The sequence below is a fragment of the Chelonia mydas genome, chromosome 14 (genome assembly GCF_015237465.2).
Source record: "Chelonia mydas isolate rCheMyd1 chromosome 14, rCheMyd1.pri.v2, whole genome shotgun sequence".
NCBI lineage: Eukaryota > Metazoa > Chordata > Testudines > Cheloniidae > Chelonia > Chelonia mydas.
The window spans coordinates 35,036,795-35,057,103 of NC_051254.2; the positions used below are offsets into that span (position 1 = coordinate 35,036,795).

The 20,309-nt window shown below is 44.7% G+C and overlaps 1 protein-coding gene and 2 pseudogenes across 1 annotated transcript; 1 reads left to right on the top strand and 2 right to left on the bottom strand.

Annotated features, from left to right (window-relative positions):
- The first annotated feature begins 337 nt into the window (after nt 1–337).
- Nucleotides 338–1,428, top strand: LOC119567683 (annotated as a pseudogene).
- A 5,364-nt stretch (nt 1,429–6,792) lies between these two features.
- Nucleotides 6,793–15,770, bottom strand: LOC119567684 (annotated as a pseudogene).
- A 3,282-nt stretch (nt 15,771–19,052) lies between these two features.
- Nucleotides 19,053–20,045, bottom strand: LOC119567576 (olfactory receptor 14A16-like). The gene has a single exon (XM_037914108.2). The coding sequence runs from the start codon at nt 20,010–20,012 to the stop codon at nt 19,053–19,055; it is 960 nt and encodes a 319-aa protein (XP_037770036.1). The 5' UTR covers nt 20,013–20,045.
- Between the last annotated feature and the right edge of the window lie 264 nt (nt 20,046–20,309).

A 20,309-nucleotide genomic window follows, 5' to 3' on the forward strand; every position in this document is an offset into this window, starting at 1 on the left:
TTCTTCTCTAGACTAAATATGCCCGGTTCTTTCCACCTTGCTTCATAGGTCGGGTTTTCTGAACCTTTTATCATTTTGTTGCGCACTTCTAGATTCTCTCCAATTTGTCCACATATTTCTTATTGTGTGATTGCCAAAACTGAACCTAGTCCTCCAGCTGAGGCCTTCTCGGTGAGCTTATGCTCAACTAAATTTGTTTTTGTTAAAAGAAGAGGAGTACTTGTGGCAACTTAGAGACTAACAAAGTAACCCCCTCCCCGCAAAGGTATCTGTTTCATGTCACATTTCACAAGCTATTATTACTACTTTTTAAAAATTACTTTTCTTGCTAGAATCCATGGCAGACACAAAGGAGAGAAATCAAACGTCCATCACAGGATTTATCCTCCTGGACTTTGGGAATCTCCATGAACTGAAAATTCTTCTCTTCCCGCTGTTTCTGGTGATCTACATTGTGACAGTGGCTGGGAACATCCTATTTGTTGCACTAGTTGTGTCCGATCAGCACCTTCACACCCCCATGTACTTCTTCCTGGGGAACTTGTCCTGCTTGGAGACCTGCTACACCTCCACCATCCTGCCCAGGATGCTGGCCAGTCTCCTGACTGGGGACAGATCCATTTCTGTTCGTGGCTGCCTGGTACAATTTGATATCTTTGGTTCTCTGTTAGCTGCAGAATGTTGTCTCTTATCAGTGATGTCTTACGATCGGTATTTAGCCATATGCAAACCACTGCATTATGCAGCCCGCATGAATAGTAGATTTTCCTTCCAGCTAGCAGCTGGGTCTTGGCTAAGTGGGTCTGTAGTCAGCAGCATCACAGCATGTTGGCTATCACAATTGATTTTCTGTGGTCCCAATGAAATTGACCATTTCCTTTGTGATTACACCCGATTGATAAAACTGTCCTGCAGTGACACCAGCTTGATGGTTCTTGTGATTTCCCCTGTCTGCTTCATATTCATTCTTCCCCCATTTCTATTAACCCTGGCATCTTACGTGGCTATCATCAGCACTGTCCTGAGAATCTCTTCCAGCACTGGAGGCAAAAGGCTTTTTCCACCTGCTCCTCTCATCTCATCGTGGTGACAATTTTCTATGGGACCCTATTCGTTGTCTACATGCTCCCAGACACTGCTGCACTGCGAGACCTGAACAAAGTATCCTCCGTCTTCTACACCATCCTGACTCCCGTGGTCAATCCCCTCATCTACAGCCTGAGAAACAAGGAGGTCAAGGAGGCCCTGAGAAAAGCTCTAAGTAAGACTATGGCTTTTATAACCAATCACAAACTTTTTTCTCAACATTTATTGTAAGTTGCAATAAAATGGATATAATGGGAGCTCATCAAGTGGTGTAATATAGCAAACCACAGCGCACGTGGGAGCCCTGAATTATTCGAGCTGTTCTATTACCTACAGTGAGACCCCTGGTGTGCAGAAGGGCCAGTTTCTAAGTAATGATTGCAGCACCAGGTATTCGCTGACTCATAAGGCACGATCTGGATGGACCTGGATCTGCCTGGAGTAATGTGAGCTAAAAGAGCTGCACTGCGAGATGGGCAGAGCATGTCCAGCCCACCCTGAACTGAACTCCACTGATGTCAGTGGGGACTTAAGGGGTTTATTCATGATGAAGTTCCCTAGAGTGCAGCAGGTCTACGCGAGGTATACGATGTTTGCATTGTTGTTTTAGCTGTGTTTTTCCCCAGGATTTTAGAGAGACAAGGTAGGTGAGGTAATATCGTTTATTGGTCCAGCATCTGCTGGTGAAAGAGACAAGCTTTTGAATTTACACAGAGGTCTTCTTCAGATCGGGGACAGGTACTCGGCATGTCACAGCTGCATACAAATGTGGAACAGATAAGGCCTTAACATGTTGCAAGAGGCTATTCAAGGTGAAGTGGGCAGTTAACACCTCTCCAGTCACAGGACAAAAAGGGTTAGGGTATGTCTACACTTACTATGTAAAGGGCAAAAAGTCTCTTTTTTGCGCTAAAACTGCTGGGCTGTCTACACTTGTTAATGACTTTTTGCAGTAAAACTTATAGCTCTGGGATAGCTGCCCTACAGCGCTGCTCTCATCGGGGATGGAAGTGCTGGTACTGTAAACACTCTCTGACGCCTGAGGAATTGAGTGACTACACAAACCAGCGCTTTACTTTCACCGGTCCCCTATCACCAGTGAAACTTACAGCATTACAACTTACAGGTTACAACTCAATAATTAAGGCCATGATTTTTGCTGTGTAGCGGATTTATGAATTTAAGTACCCTGAAACAATTACAACCCATACTCACTGGGGACCACATCCTGAATGATATCTTTCCGGAACCCCCTCCTCTGGCCTTCAAACACACCCCTGCAACCTCTCCAACCTCATTATCAGAAGCAAGCTCCCCACACACCAGGAGCCACCAACTCAAAGCGGCACCAGCCCCTGCCATAACAACAGATGCAAAACCTGCCAACATATCTCCACTGCCACAGTAGTCAACACCCCCCACAACACACATTTCCAGATCCGTGGGCTCTACGCATGCCTATCACAACATGTGGCATACCTCAGCTGGTAGGCCTTCTCAGAGCAAGCCCAACCACATACCAAATGGCAGGGAGAGGAGAAGGCCTCTCTTATAAACTTTAGCCCACTGCTTAGGGTACTCGCCAAGAATATGGGAGACCCCCAGTTCAATTTCCCCCTCTGCCTGAGAGGAAGAAGGGATTTGAACATTGGTTTTCTACATTTTAGATACATGCTCTAACCATTGGGGAAAAGATAGGCTTGAAGGATTAGATTTGTGTCTCTAAATGTCCCGTACACATCAATTTTACAGTACACACACAAAATAATGAAAAAAATATTTCTGTTGCTAAGAATAGAAATTTACAGATAGGCAAAGTAAGAAAAATGCTGCTTGAGAATTTATTAGAGTTTGATTTAAGGATATTTGCCTTGTATATTTTGACACGTGATGTTGTCAGCGTGTGTTGTAATAGTTGTAAAGCTTTAACTTTTAAAAACCAACATCTCCTGTCATATAAAGAATTATTGTCTGACCAGCTCTGTTGTGTGACTCACCCTCACAATTTCCCACACCTCTCATTGTTTAAATCAATAAAAATCTGGAAAAAACAATACTTAAAACTCAAATGCAAAAATTGATAAAAATAGAAAAAAAATGCTTAAAAGTACGCACTGATATTATACACTGAAATTATACAAAAATAAAAATTGAATTCTGCCAAGCCTAACTAAAGGATATCCAAATGTGGTGCTCTTCCCGTCTCTCCTGTTGAAGCTGTTGTACTGTATATAAACAATTCAATATGCACTGGGCCTCATAGTGAGCAAAAGTGACTCTGTATCCCAGTGGTCAGGTCAGTCATTGGAGAGATGGAAGATCCTTGTTCTAACTCCTTCTCCTGATCAACCAGAGGCCCTGCCCCCGCACCTCCTCTTCCCCCATGGCCCCGCCACCACGCCACCCCTTCCCTTGAGGCCCCACCCTCATCCTGCACCTTCCCCCGAGGCCTCCTCTGGCTCCACCTCGTCTCCCAAAGGCCCTGCCCCCTCAATGCCTCTTCCCCAAGGCCCTGCCCCCGCACTGCCTCTTCTCTGAGGCCCCAGCCCCACACCGCCTCTTCCCCCAAGGCCCCGCCTCCACGCCACCCCTTCCCTCGAGGTCCCCCCCTCATCCTGCACCTTCCCCCGAGGCCCTCCTCCGGCGCCACCTCTTCTCCCGAAGGCCCTGCACCTTGATTGCTCTTCTCTGCCACCTCCCACCTCTCACTTGCCCTTAAGGCCAGTAAAAAGTGATGGGGCCATGGCCCCCTGGCTCCCCCTATTCCAGCACCCCTGTGTCCCTCTGGCCATTTTGTGTAGAGTTATGTGTGTTCAGAGCCTGCCCACTGGACAAGGTTTCGCAGGTGAGATAAGCTGGGTGAAACCCATCTTCACAGGTTTGTGGATCATTCTGGGGCTTCCAGGGATGCATGCCCAGAGACACAAAGTAAGATACTTTGGGAATGTTTACAGTGCAAATTTAGGTGCCTAGCTCCAGATTTTTAAAGGTATTTTTAAAGGTAGGGATTTCAATGGGTGTTAGGTGCTCAGAGGCTTTTGAAAATCCCACTAGGCACCGAAATACCTTTAAGAATCTGGCCAGAAGTAAGTTTAGGTACCTACAGAGTTAACTGGAAGCAGAGCGAGTGTTTGTGGATTGCAGTGGTGCCTAAAACTGCCTAAATCTAGTCTTGAGTTGCCTAAGTCCCTTTGTGGATCTGAGCCTGGATAACTAGAGGTCACTGGAGTCTTTTTCATTCATTGAAGCAGGCAGCCACTCATATACTATGAATTTTAGTTCCTTTTCACCTGGTCTGCTACTACCAGACCTATTGATTGAGACCTTGACAGAATGGCTCTGAGATATTCGTGCGTTACTCCAGTTACACATTGATCGAAACTCCTGAAATCAAAGCTATTGTGCTGACATAAAGCAGGGTGCTGAATCATGGTTAGTATGTTGAAAGTTCAGTCAGAATATCAAAGTGTTAATCTTCACATGGCTAGATAGTTATCATTTTCCCCATTTTGTAATCAGGAAGATCAAACAGAAAATTATTCTTATTTAGCATTTCTAGAACACCACAAATGGTTGCATGGGAATTTAACATACAAATAAAGAAAAAAATATTTTGCCCCCAAATCACGTTGTGCTAACTACTCTGATTTTGTATGATTAATTATTATTATTCTCGTTGTTGTTACTGTTGTTGCTTTTTATTTTAAATTCATATAAGAACATTTTATTAAATGTTAAAAACATGCTTAAAAACATGACAGTACATCAAATTACCAGCCAGCCACAGAGAGAGATAGACCCCAGTCTCAGTGTCACCCACTGACTGGCACGCAGCTCCCAGTGTCCACTGGGCACCCAGCTCCCTGCGCCTCCTGGGAAATTCCCAGTCCAGGAGCCTCCCCCCAGCAGGATATTTTCCAAATGGCAAAATTTGGAAAATGGTAAGAAAGTGCTTGGGGAAAGGCCCTACTTCTTGACCTTCCTCTAACTTTTGCCATTTGGAAAATAAAAATTAAGGGTTGAAAATATTACTGTCAGAGATAAAGCATACTTTCACTGTTAAAGAAAATGCTTTCAACTCTTAACAATAGTCAGTGTTCGGTGGAAATAGTTTGGAAACAGGAAGAAAGTGTGAAAAAACCCAATACTTTCCTATAATACTTTCCTATGGTTTCAAAATTTCTTTCAGGAAAATTGGAATTTCCAGACAGGAATCTTTCTAATGGGGATATTTCCCTTACAATTTTCCACAGGAAAAATCCTCATTTTCACACCAGCTCTACTCAACATCAAGAGTTTTCACATTATCCCCAGAAAGAACAGGGAACCTCTATCCATTCACAGAACAGGTCAAGTGTTCACTTCAGCAATGCTCCGCCCACCTCAGATCCGCATCATGTCAGTTAAACATGACCCATGTGCAGTGACGATCAAAGAGTTGTTTGTGAGCCACGTGTTCTACACCGAGCTCTCAGTGATAGCTTCAGAATGCATCATTTGGGGTGAAATATTACCCTCCCCAGAGTGCCAGCATTAGGCCTACGCAACACTTCAGACATATTTTGAGGACTTAACTGGGAGTCAGGTGGTGCACAGGTCTTGTATTGATCTTCTGAACAGCAGTGAGTTTCACCCTTTAAGAATTTGGGCCTGGTCCAAAGCTCACTGACTTCAATGGGAGTCTCCCCATTGACTTCATTGGGCTTTGGCTCCTTCCCTAATAGGATTGAGAGACTCAGGAGTTGGCCAAAGGTTCCCTGAGAAAAATTCTTTTTTGTAGTGTACCTAGAATGGAGAAATTGGAGAACAACCAGCCAACTGGCCTACTTTATGTGAGCCAGTTCTAGGAAGGAGAGGGAAGTATGAATGTCCACTGCCTTGCAACTTGTGCAATCATTCACACCTCTGAATGAGAATATAAATGCTCAGGATCTATTTCCTCATAGACTCATAGATATTAAGGTCAGAAGGGACCATAATGATCATCTAGTCTTACCTCCTGCACAGTGCAGGCCACCAAATCTCACTCACTCACTCCTGCAATAAACCTCTCACCTGTGTCTGAGCTATTGAAGTCCTCAGATCATGGTTTAAAGACTTCAAGGTGCAGAGAATCCTCCAGCAAGCGACCCGTGCCCCATGCTGCAGAGGAAGGTGAAAAAGCCCCGGGGCCTCTTCCAATCTGCCCTGGAGGAAAATTCCTTCCCAACCCCAAATATGGCAATCAGCTGTACCCTGAGCATGTGGGTAAGACTCACCAGCCAGATACCCAGGAAAGAATTCTCGGTAGTAACTCAGATTCCACCCCATCTAACATTCCATCACAGGCCATTGGGCCTATTTACCATGAGTAGTTAACGATCAATTAATTGCCAACATCATGTTATCCCATCATACCCTCTCCTCCATAAACTTATTCAGTTTAATCTTGAAGCCAGATAGGTCTTTTGCCCCCACTGCTTCCCTTGGAAGGCTGTTCCAGAACTTCACTCCTCTGATGGTTAGAAACTTTCGTCTAATTTCAAGTCTAAACTTCCTGATGGCCACTTTCTGCAAGTGTAATCGACTACAGAAGCTGCAAGGCCATGGAGATTCATACCATCATACTCCATGGTTTCTTTCAGACCTTGGCCATTGACTTCAAAGGAGCTACTCCAGATTTGCACAGTTGTGTAGCTGACATCAGAAAAAAGATGTGTACCCAAATTACTTTCTATGAGAAAATATTTTTCTCTTCATCATGTCCCGCAATATTCTCCTCAGAGCCTCTTTCACCTCCTTTTTCCTCAGGCTGTAAATAAAGGGTTCAAGGTGGGTGTGACGGTTGTGTAGATCAGAGATAGCACTTTGTTGCTGTCTGGTAAGTTAATGGGTCTTAAATAGATCAGGCTGCTGCTCCCATAATACAGTGTCACCACAATGAGGTGTGAGAAACAGGTGGAGAAGGCTTTGTGTCTGCCTTCAGCCAATGCCATCTTTAAGATGGTGGAGATAATAAAGCTGTAGGACACAAGGATGAGAGTAAATGGCATGAAGATGACCAGTATAGCAGTGTAAACAACTGCATTTCATACTGAGAGGTGTCAATGCAAGAAAGCTTAGTCAATGGGGGAATGTCACAGAAGAAATAGTTAATCTTATTGGATACACAAAATGGCAAGGTGAAACCCCGGACTGTTTGTACTAGGGACACCACATTATCACTGAACTATGAGAGAACTGCCAATGAAAGGCAGACCATCCTGTTCATAATGAGCCTGTACCTCAGTACGTTGCATATGGACACATAGCAGTGTCATAAATATAAAGAAAGCGTAGCACAAAATCCCTCCTTGGCGGCTGTACTGAATCGCTTTACCTATAAGGGGTTAAGTAGCTCAAATCACCTAGTTGGCACCTGACCAGAAGGACCAATGAGAAAAGAAGATACTTTCAAATCTTGGGCAGGGGGAGAGAGGGCTTGTTTATGGCTCTCTTTGTTTTGTTCCTTCTCCGGATGGAGGGAGAGACCAAGCAGGTACAACATCTCTTGAAAACATACCTGGAAGAATCCATCTAAAATTACAGAAATTGTAAGTAAGGCAAGGAATTGAGTTAGGTTCTCTTTTGTTTTGGCTTGTGAATTTTCCTCTGCTAGAAAGGTAGTTTTATTTCTGTTTTTGTAACTTTCAAGCTGAGCCCAGTGGGGAATCCTCTGTGTTTTAAATCTTTGTATTACCCTGTAAAGTTACCTTCCATCCTGATTTTGCAGGTGTGATTCTTTTACTTTTTTCTTTATCAATAAAGTTCTTCTTTGAAGAACCTGATTGATTGTCAGTGTCCTAAAGACAAAGGGTAGCTGGGGGAATTCACAGAAGAACTGATCCACCATGTTGCCTCCACAGAAGGATATTGCAAAGGTTTTTCCAGCGTGCACTGCAGAGTAGAGAAGAACATTGGTCCAGGCACTGGCTGCCATTTGGACACAAGCTGTTCTGTTCATCACTGTCTCATAGTGCAGTGGTTGACAGATGGTGACGTATCGATCGTACGCCATGATGGTCAGTATGGCAAAATCTGCTGAAGCGAAGAAGACAACGAGAAAGACTTGGGCAACGCATTCAGAATAAGAAATCGATCTTGTGTTCATGAGGGAGTTGGCCATGGATTTGGGGATGGTGACAGAGATGGAGCCAAGGTCTAGGATGGACAGATTCATCAGGAAGAATTACATGGGGGTGTGAAGGTGGTGGTCGAGGGCTATGGCTGTGATGATGAGAAGGTTCCACAGTAGGGATATCAGGTAAAGCACTAGAAACACCACAAAGTATAAAATCTGCAGTTCTGGAACATCAGAGAACCCCAGGAGAAGGAATTTGGTCATAGTGGTTTGGTTGGACATTTTCTTCCTCAGTACACTGTTTGATGGCTGCAGGGGGAATGAGAAGGACAATGGTCAGGATTAGAGCAAGAGAGGGAATTGCCCTGATTCCTCTTTCTCTAATATCTCATTATATGAATGTCAAAGGTGCACAGAACTCATCACTTACAATGACTAGGTGTTGGTAGTGCTCCTCACCTCTGACAATCAGTCAGTCATGTTATCACACTATTGTAAATTGGGTCAGATCCTTTAAAGTCAGTGGAGCTTCGTTACTTTACCCCATCTGAGGATTTGGGCCACGATGTTGCTTGTTAAACGCAGCCTGATTCCCACGTAGACACACACAGCCTCGTAAGTAGCAGCTCATCTGTGATTTTTCTACCCCAAGCTCTGTGCCTAGAGGGCCAGCTGCCTGCTTCCAAATTGATTTATGGCACCAACTCCCAGCTGCACTTCGGCCAGCATGTAACAATGGACAAACAGAATCCCTCCATCATCACTGAGTTGTATTGTTTACTCTGTGCGTGAGGTGCAGGGATTGCCAAGACACTTGGGCTCTACTCTTGTCTCTGCCAGTGACCTGCTGTGTGACCTTGGACCAGTCATTTCCCCTCTTTCTGACTCTGTTTCCCCTCCCTCCATTTCTCTGCTGTGTCTACTAGGACTGTAAGGGCTTTCGGAGAGGGGACGGGGGGCAGATTTTTAAAGGTATTGATGCACCTAGTGAGATTCTCAAAAGCATCAGGGCCCTCAACACCCCTTGAAATCAATGAGTTATAAGCTCCTAGGTGCTTCTGAAAATCCCACTAGGTGCCAAAATACCTGTGGAAACATAGCCCCATGTCTTGTTATGTGTAAGTTCTGCACACCCACTGACACCAAGTATACTCAGCCAGCAGCGGTGTGAAGCTAGGACAGGAGCTCTGACTTCTATTCGCGGTGACCTCCCGTATGTCCTTGAACGGGTCAGGATAGACAGGGTTTTTCTGCTTGGCTCAACTCTAACCCAGGGTTGAAAGGGGCTAGTCTGTAGAAAACAGAGTCTGTGAGCTGTCAGCTTTACCGGTTATTCAGTTGTTACCTCCTCACAGCTATCCCTTTGAAAGAGTAATCACACAGATGCAATAGAATAAATGGTTTGAAATTAAGGGTTTATCAGGCAATATTAATGTTCTCCAATTTATTTGAAGTTTAAGGCTGGTTGGAAATTTTCAGCTGTGTTCTTTTTAATCGAGACTGGGTTTTCAGCTAAACAACAACAAATCTCAGAATCTGTCTGCTTTTCTCCAAACATTTTTGGATTGTTCACTAAAGAAACTGAAAACTCAAAACTCAAACATTTTTGTTTTTTCGATTAAAAAAATCCCCTTTTCAGCAGAAAGTTTTCATTTGCCAAAAACTGAGGCGGGGGGGGGGGTGGATTTGGGGTTTTTTAGTGAAAAGTCAAAATTTTCCTGAAGGGTGGAAAAATTCCAATCAGCAGTAGGTATCTGATAATTTGAGAGTAAAAGTCTTAACGACTTCAGATTGTAATTCATATTTATCCTCTTAATTTTCCCTGTATGTTTGTCCCCAAACCTAGTTAATTGAAAAAGCAAACTTACTGTGCTGATCTTTGTGGATTTTTTCCCCAGTGTATGATCCAATCAGTCATTCAGCACTACGATTCTGTGGTCAATATCTATCTATGTTCCAGAATCTGGAAGCGAAAAGCACCTGCATCTGAGAATTCTTTCCCCCTTCATTTTGAGACTGCACTGCCAGAACTAGACTCAAACCTGTTGCGCTCTGCAGATGAGCTGTGTGTAGCTGGCGTTGAGCATCACTGGCATTAAAGGACTGATGCTGCAGGAAGGTAATTTATTCATGTCTATTTCCTAAGGGCGGGTGGGACTCACTCCCTGGAGCCCTGCACAGCTCAGCAGCAGAGGCCAGGGGCAAGTGCAGTTATGCCTAGCTGATGAAGGCAAAAGAGCCATTCTGTCCCTCCAGTCCTACCCTCACATAGCATGGGGCCTATGATCTCCCCCAGCATTCCCTGATTCCAGCCCAGCTTCTGTGTTATCTGTGGGCCAGGATCACAAAGATGGAGATAGGCACCTATGGGGATTTATCAATGCTCCTAAATGAGCTCGGTGCCTAAGTCCCATGGTCATTCAGTGGGAGTGAGTAGCTTAACCTGCTTAGATGCTATTGTACATCCCAAAAGGCAGCTGTCATAAATATAAAGGGAAGCGTCAGCACCTTTAAAATCCTTCCTGGCCAGAGGAAAAACTCTTTCACCTGTAAAGGGTTAAGAAGCTAAGATAACCTCGCTGGCACCTGACCAAAATGACCAATGAGGAGACAAGATACTTTCAAAGCTGGAGAGGGGGAGAAACATAGGTTCTCTCGGTCTGTGTTGTCTTTGCCGGGACCAGAGCAGGAATGCAGGTCAGATCTCCTGTAAAGGGCTAATAAGCAATCTAGTTAGATATGCGTTAGATTCTGTTTTGTTTAAATGGCTGAGAAAATAAGCTGTGCTGAATGGAATGTATATTCCTGTTTTTGTGTCTTTTTGTCACTTAAGGTTTTGCCTAGAGGGATTCTTTATGTTTTGAATCTGATTACCCTGTAAGGTATTTACCATCCTGATTTTACAGAGGTGATTCTTTTACTTTTTCTTCAATTAAAATTCTTCTTTTAAGAACCTGATTGCTTTTTCATTGTTCTTAAGATCCAAGGGTTTGGGTCTGTGTTCACCTATGCAAATTGGTGAGGATTTTTATCAAGCCTTCCCCAGGAAAGGGGGTGTAGGGTTTGGGAGGATTTTGGCGGGAAAGACGTTTCCAAGTGGGCTCTTTCCCGATTATATATTTGTTAGACGCTTGGTGGTGGCAGCAAAAATGTCCCAGGGCAAAAGGTAAAATAGTTTGTACCTTGGGGAAGTTTTAACCTAAGCTGGTAAAAATAAGCTTAGGGGGGTTTTCATGCAGGTCCCCACATCTGTACCCGAGAGTTCAGAGTGGGGAAGGAACCTTGACATGGTGGCAGAGCGGTGGGATTAACTTAAAATCATTTTGAGATTTTTTGAACCAGAAGCACAGATTTTTTAAAAGGAAATATTTTTTTTTTCCTTTGGGCTGCTGGAAAGCAGGTTTTAAGCTGTAACCTGTTAGAGTTTTTTTTCTCTCTGCTTGGCGGGCCAGAGCAGAGACAAAAGGGAATTGTCTTTTGTGAGCTGGAGTTTTCTTTACCTAAAGGCAGGGTAGTTAACCTCCTGCAGGGAAATTCATAAGTCTTCCCAGACCTGAAGTTGTTTTTTACCTAAGAGCAACTAGAGGGGTTTTCTGTCTATTTGCCTGGAGACAAAGGTGTTAGGGTTTTCTTTACGGATTTTTCTGTAGGCTGACAATCACTATCAGACAACATAGGTATCCGCTTACAGCACAACCTATATATATATAGACAAGCCAAGTTGTTTGTTTGTTTGTTTGTTTGTTTTATTTCTAACTCTCGGGTGTAAAGTTAGTTAAAAACAGAGAGGCAAACATGACAGAGCCCATGGCAGAAACAGCCAAAGAGGCTGCCCACAGGAGAGAACTGGAGGCAGCGAAAGAGGTAGAAAAACACCAAGAAGCTGCTCACAGGAGAGCAATGGAGGCAAAGGAAAAAGAAATGGAGGGGAAGGAAAAAGAGAGGAAGCATGCACTGGAGATGGAGAAGGCAAAGGCTGAGCAGAATCTACTGGATAACCCTAATCATCCTTCTCCAACAATCCACAAATGGGAGTGACTATGTCCACAGCATAATCAATCCAGTGATATTGCTGAATATTTTCTCGCCTTTGAGAGATTGTACACTCTCCTTAAAATTCCTGAAGCTCACAAGATGACCACATTGGTCATACAATTAACTGGATGAGTTCTGGACATATTCAATAAGATGCCTATTGATGAGGCTTCTGACTACAATTAGATCAAGGATTTGGTTTTAAAGCAATTTCAAATTGCATCTGAAACATACAGAGTAAAATTTCGAACCCTTAAAAGAGGGCCTGGTAAGGAATGTGGCTTATCTAAACCAGATGAAGGATCTGTTAGAGAAATGGGTCCAAGGAAGGGGTGTCAAAAGCTTTGACGGAATGTGTGATTTGATAGCTCAGGAGCAATTCCTGAATATGTCCAAGGAGGAAATAAAACAGTGTTTATGGGATAAGGAAATGGACTCAGCAGAAAGTCTTGCTTCTTATGCTGATCGATATGAGCAGTCCCAGACCACCAGAGAGGCGGGGCAAGCCGGAACAAAACGGGTGGAGGGAGGAGAGAGGAACAACCCTGGTCGCAGTTGGAGCGGATAACAGAAGGGACAACCTCAGACCACACCCTACTACCAGGGGCAGCCCAAGGCCCCAACTACACACCAAGGAATACTCCAGACACCTTATCATCCTGCCACACCGTTCTCCAGCAACCCACCTTGCCCCAGTGACCCGTCAGCTGGACGATGTTTTAAATGTAACGAGCCGGGCATGTAAAGTCCAACTGCCCCAAGAACCCCAACAGATTACAGTTTGTTGCACCGGAATAACACCAGAGGTCCTCAGGCCCAGATACCTCCCAGATACCCTTGGAGCAGAGGGAAACTGTGAGTGTGGGCAGGAAGAAGGTCACCACGTGGAGGGACACCGGAGCACAAGTGTCGGCTATCCATGCTTCCTTAGTGGACCCCAATTTAATTGACCCAGAGATCCAAGTGACAATTCAACCCTTCAAGTCCAACTCTTTCAATGTACCTACAGCCAAGTTGCCTGTCCAGTAGAAGGGCTGGTCAGGAACGTGGACCTTTGCAGTCTATGATGATTATCCCATCCCCGATAATCATCATCCCTGTTGGGGGAAGACTTGGCCAATCATGTGAAGCGAGCCAAGAGGGTGGGAATGGTCACCCGCAGCCAGGCTAAGCAAGCCGTTCCGCCTAGCTCTGTTCCAGAAACTTCTACCAGAACCCAGACAGAGGTGATGGACCCAGACCGCATGCCAACGTCTGCAACAGCAGTAGTGGATCCAGTCCCAGAGACCCAGACAGAGCCAGTCCCAGAACCTGATTGATTTTCAGTGTCCTAAAGACAAAGGGTCTGGTCTGTGCTCACATTGCTAACCAATTGGTTGGTATATTATTCTCAAGCCTCCCCAGGAAAGGGGGGTGAAGGGTTTTGGGGGGATATTTTGTGGGGATCAGGATTCCAAGTGACCCTTCCCTGAATTTTTGTATAAATCACTTGGTGGTGGCAGCAATACCGTCCAAGGACAAGGGAAGGAATTTGTGCCTTGGGGAAGTTTTAACCTAAGCTGGTAGAATATAAACTGAGGGGGTCTCTCATATGGGTCCCCAAATCTGTACCATGGAGTTCAGAGTTGCGGGGGGGGAACCCTGACAAGTGGTCATACTCCATGGCGGCCAAAAGGAAACACTCAGAAGCCCCAAGGAAGAGCAGGAAATCCATTTGTACAGCACAGCCCATGTAGGAAATGTTCTTGTCCTCCGAGAGGAAGTTCACGAGCATCTTGGGGACAGTGACCGAGGTGTAGCAGGATAAGACCCGGAGAAAGAAATACATGGGGGTGAAAGGCTGGGTCCATGGTGATGGTGATGAGAAGGATGTTCCCAGTCAGGGTAATGGTGTAAAATAACAGATAGATGGAGAACAGAGGTACCCCCAGCTCGCGGTGGTTGGACAATCCCAGTAGAGTGAATTCAGTCACCACAGTGAGGTTCCCCCTTCTTGATTCTTCTGCATATTTCCTCTTTGGGGGGACAATAAATATCTAGATAACATGTGAAGGAATGACCCACTTCAGGAATTAAGGAGGAGATGTTCAAAGGCACACATGGAAGTTATGGACTCAATTCCCGAGGACATTCAATAGGAGTTGTGGCCCACATCCCCAAAGGTATGGGAGTGGCTAACTCCCATCGATTTCTAGGGGGGTTAGGCACCTAAATATTTTAAAGTGTCTGGGAGCCTGAATGCCACATGTGCCTTTGAAAATCCTCCCCAAAAGTCATGGGGGCAAATTCTCTCTTCATGTCACCAAATACAAATCTCATGGAGGGTCCTTCCAAAATCCCTGTCTGGGTTGACTGGCATTTCCATATTCTCAATGTGGCCAGAAAATGGGGAAAAATGTCTCAAGAGAAAGAATCACCCCCAAAAGTTCATAATTTCTGTGTGAGCAGTCAGGACTGCCTGGAAAGGGTCCCTCAGTTAGAAAGATAGACTCACAGAGAAACCAATAGAAAGACAGATAGACAGACAGGCAGACCAGTAGAAATACAGATAGACTAATAGATAGATAGACCAGTAGACCAATGGATAGATTTCACTTGGACCCAAGTTACTTGTTTAAATTCTATCCTCTTTCACATTCCTTTAACCATCCCACCTTCCCTCCCACGCCAATAAGGATGCACAGTTTCTGACTTGTAATTCATAAGGAACAGATTGACTACACCATGTTCTAACTGACACACTATGCAGGTCCCCCGGTGGTGCAGATCAGCAAAGCTGCTTTGAAGTAAATGGAGCTATGCTGATTTATCCCAAGAATTCCATCTAATCAGCACAGAGTCTTCTGCCCCGCTAGGTGAATCTAAAGCAGAGGTGGGCAAACTTTTTGGCCCAAGGGCCATATCTGGGTGGGGAAATTGCATGCATGGCCATGAATGTAGGGCTGGGGCAGGGAGTGCGGGGTGTGGGAGGGAGTGCGGGGTGTGGGAGGGGGTGTGATGTGCAGGAAGGGCCTCAGGGCAAGGGGTGGGGTGCAGGAGGGGGCTCAGGGCAGGGGGTTGGGATGCAGGAGGGGGTGCGGAGTGTGGGATGGGGCTCAGGGCAGGGGTTGGGGTGAGGGGTGCAGGAGGGGTTGGGGGTGCGGGTTCCAGCCCTGCGCCATTTAACTTGAGGGGCTGCGGGGTGGCAGTGGCACGCAGTGGGGCTAAGGAAGACTCCCTGCCTGCCCAGGCCCTGCGCCACTCCTGGAAGTGGCCTGCACCATGTCCCTGTGGCCCCGGGGGCAGCGGGCAGAGGGCTCCATGCGCTGCCCTCGCCTGCGGGTACCTCCCACGAAGCTCCCATTGGCCGTGGTTCCCCGTTCCCAACCAATGGGAGCTGCGGCACGTGGGGGCCGCAGGGACGTGGTGCTGGCCACTTCCAGGAGTGGCGCGGGGCCAGAGCCCGCAGGGAGCCTGCCTTAGCCCCACTGTGCCAGGGACTGGCAATCCCGCGGGCCGCCTCCAAAGCCTTGACGGGCCGGATTCGGCCCACGGGCCATAGTTTGACCATACCTGATCTATAGTATGAAGACATTACCAGAGACCAGGAGGATGTGACTACAGGTCTACAAGGAAATGTAACAACTGTAAATAGGCATGTAGAGAGATGTAACAAAAAGTAGAGCTGGTTGAAAATTTTGAGGTAAATGTTTTCCCCATAACAAAATGCTAATTCAACAAAATCTAAATGTTTAGCTGCAATGCACTGATTTTGTCAAAATTTTCCAGGGGAAACTGATAAGGTTGAAACATTTTATTTTGTCTATATCATTTCATCTATAATATAGCATAATGATAAAGTCCAAATGAAATGTTTCAACCTTATTTAAAAAAACATTTTTCCTTATTGCTATGCAATATTTCAGAATATTTAGTTTCATGACCAGCTCTGAAAAAGAGGTAAAGCATTCCTCTTATTCTTATTTGTAATAAATACATTATAATAGTAATAATAATAATAATTAATAATAAGCCAATTCTTTGAGCCCATTACGCTAGACTTACTGATTGTCATTTCAATTGTTCCATGAGCAATTCGATGAAGTGAGCTGTAGCTCACGAAAGCTCATGCTCAAATAAATTGGTTAGTCTCTAAGGTGCCACAAGTACTCCTTTTCTTTTTGCGAATTCAGACTAACACGGCTATTACTCTGAAACAGAAACCATTGTGATAATTTACAGAACAGGGTCCCGTTCAATATGAAGGTGTCACAGTCTGTCACCTCTGAACAACTAACATCAGTTGTGTCAGCCTCACTGACTCTGGCTGAGGCAGGTCAGTATTTACCCCATTTCTGCAGATGGGGAAACTGAGGCACAGAGCGGCTAGACATGATTCTCTTCTAAGGTTGCACAGCTAATGTGTGGCAGGGGCAGAAAGGGATTCCAGATCTCATAAATCACCCTGGTCTAAGCACAGAACTACCCCTGAATATTCCCTATAGATGTGAGAGTATACACCTCTGCAGAAAACCAAATATATGATTAATCAAATGACTGAGATGGGGGTCATGTATCTATACAGAGAGATAGACAGACAAACTGTTCATTTCGTGCACCCACCAACCATCAATGCAGTCCCATTGTTTGCAATCTCAAGCTGTGCCATTCTAAAGACACCAGTAAAGGCTGCATGAATACAGCGGCTGCAGAGACCAGAGCCTTGACAGCTTGGATTTGGTGAATAATAATTGTAGTTTATGTTAATAATTCAGACCCCAGAAGGGGAGAGTAATTCCAGTGCACCAATTGTAAGGCTTTCTTTGACTGGGAAAGGAGAGAAATAGAGACAGTGTCAGGGTCTGACACCAGTTTGCTGTTAGCCTTCAGCCCTAGGCATAACCCTAACCCACATTCAGCAGGGACTTCAGCATGAGTTTACCTTTCAACCTTCAGTGGGGCCGCTCATATGATTAAAGTTAAGAATGTGCAGAAGTGGCTGTGGAATCAGGGCCTTTGTACAGAATGTTCAAAGAGAGTGAGTTACTCATGAGTGTTTGGAGCAGATTCTCAGCTGGTGAAAATTCTCAGAGATCTATTGACTTCAATGGAGCTATGACAATTTAAACCATCTGAGGATTGGCTCCTTGATTTTTAAGGATCCCCAGTGTGATACTTTCATTTGTTCACAGAAGCAAAAGAGAGCATGTTAAACATGTATCCTGTCAAAACAGCTCAAAGGTCAAACACCGAGTATTTTAGGACGAACTGTTTGTAAATAACAGCTAGAATAAGAGAGAGCCATAAAAATCTTTGTTAAATAATGTTTAATAAGGAGTCCTTATCAGAAAATCATGATCTGGACATAGACAATCGTTAACAGGAAAAGAAGCACAATAATTTGTACAATAATTTCCATAGATTATTCATTATCTAGCTAGCTAACATAATTCACAATCAAATAGAAATCTATCATTATGATGAAATGAGGTTGTGTGTTAGGACAAGGAATGGTCCTGTCTGTCTGTCTCTCTATCTAATCACATACTCTGCTTTTCTCTTCATATATGTAGTGTATACAACCATGCACAAAGATGATATTCTAATACTAATAACTGGCCAGCTTCTGAGATCCTTTCTCAGTTTGGATGTGAGTAGATCGACACGGGAAGGCGTATGGAACACCAGATCAGTGCAAGTGATGGCCCTTTTCCTCTTACACCAAGGTTAGAACAAAATGACCCCAGACAAGAAGCTTACACCAATGTTCATGTCACTACTGAGTGCTGCCCAGTGACTTTGGGCCAGAACCGCATCAGTAGTAAACGTGTGATGTCATTGGGTCTACTCTGCATTGGTGCTGGTCTAGCTGAGTTGGGAAATCTGACCCTGACCTCTCTGTCACACTCACTGTCTTCAGGGTGCTGTCAGCCAAATCTGAATCCTTGTGTATATAGGCTATTGGCCTTGTGTATATAGGCCAAATCCTGATCTCCTTGAAGTGATGGGCTAAACTCTAGTGGCTTCCATGGAATACAAATCTGACCTCATTATCCTGTGTCAGGTTTTCTTTAGGAAACTCTGGAAAAAGTTTCTCTTCAAAACACCCTTTTCACCATAGCAAGAATGACACCGTTTTTACATATTCAATAGGTAAAAATAATAGAAAAGATGCCTACCTGAGATTGTTATTTCTCTAACATCATTAATAATACAATAATACCCCAACAGTCAATACATAATCATTTCATCAGGAACTCAGCCAAGCAGAAACCTCTTTTGCACTGTGGGGAGCAAACCTTCAGCTCGCTCAGAAAACCTCATCAAAGAGATGACATAGTGGCACTTCCAAGGGAGGACAAACATTGAAAATTCTGTCAAACCAAACACTCACCGTCGCCCCAGGCTTTCCCACCTCCACAACTTCCTGGAACAAAGAAACAAAACAAACCACCAACCAACCAGTTAACCCAAAAAAAAATGCTAAAAATCTGACAAACAAACAAACAAGCAAAAAGCACAAAGAACAAATGCATTGATACCTCAATCAGAGATTTTATCCCCCAAAACAGGAAGAGCCAGAGATCTCACTACGGACTTTGCTTTGGCTACTGATTTTATGGGCAAGGTGCTCAGATAGTATGGTGATGGGTAGCAGTATATGATAGATAGATTCCGATCTTATTTACATTGGTCTAAACCTATACTAACTCCATTTTTCTGAGTCCTGTTTGTCTGGATTTTTCCTAGTGTAAATACCCAATTCTGCATAAACAGAGTGCACAGTATTTTCTCATGCAGGCGATAATGTCATCAGATGATTATATTTATAAAGAAACACAGCATGAAATTGTTACTGATGGAGAAATAAGGACATTTTATTCTTAGAGAATAACCTCCAAACTATCAGTTTATTCAGTGCACCTTTGAGCGCCTTGTTCCTCACGCCGTAGAAGATTGGATTCATCATTGGTGGCAACACAGAATAGAGAACAGCCATCACGAGATCCAGACCTGAGGTAGAGCTGGAGGTGGGTTTCAAGTAGGTAAAGGTCCCCGTGGAAATAAACAAGGAGACCACAATGAGGTGAGGGAGGCAGGTGGAGAAGGCTTTATGCCTGCCCTGCTCAGAGGGGATTCTCAGCACTGTGGTGAAGATCTGAACATACGACACAATTATGAAAATAAAGCAGCTTGAGGCTAAGCACACACTAAAGATAAGAAACCCAACTTCACTGAGGTCTGAATCAGAGCAAGCGAGCTTGAGTAGCTGCGGGACTTCACAGAAGAACTGATCCACCATGTTGCCTCCACAGAAGGATTTTGCAAAGGTGTTTCCAGTGTGCACTGCAGAGTAGAGAAGAACACTGATCCAGGCACTGGCTGCCATTTGGACACAAGCTCTTCTGTTCATCACTGTCTCATAGTGCAGTGGTTGGCAGATGGCAATGTATCGGTCGTACGCCATGATGGTCAGTATGGCAAAATCTGCTGAAGTGAAGAAGACGACGAAAAAGACTTGGGCAACACATCCAGAATAAGAAATCGATCTTGTGGTCATGAGGGAGTTAGCCATGGATTTGGGGATGGTGGCAGAAATGGAGCCAAGGTCTAGAATGGACAGATTCATCAGGAAGAAGTACATGGGGGTGTGAAGGTGGCGGTCAAGGGCTATGGCTGTGATGATGAGAAGGTTCCCCAGTAGGGATATCAGGTAAAGCACTAGAAACACCACAAAGCATAAAATCTGCAGTTCTGGAACATCAGAGAATCCCAGGAGAAGGAATTCGGTCATGGTGGTTTGGTTGGACATTTTCTTCCTCAGTACACTGTTTGATGGCTGCAGGGGGAATGAGAAGGACAATGGTCAGGATTAGAGCAACAGAGGGAATTGCCCTGATTCCCCTTTCTCTAATATCTCATTGTATGAATGTCAAAGGTGCACAGAACTCGTCACTTACAATGACTAGGTGTTGGTAGTGCTCCTCACCTCTGACAATCAGTCAGTCATGTTATCACACTATTGTAAATTGGGTCAGATCCTTTAAAGTCAATGGAGCTTCGTTACTTTACCCCATCTGAGGATGTGGCCCAAGATGTGGCTTGTTAA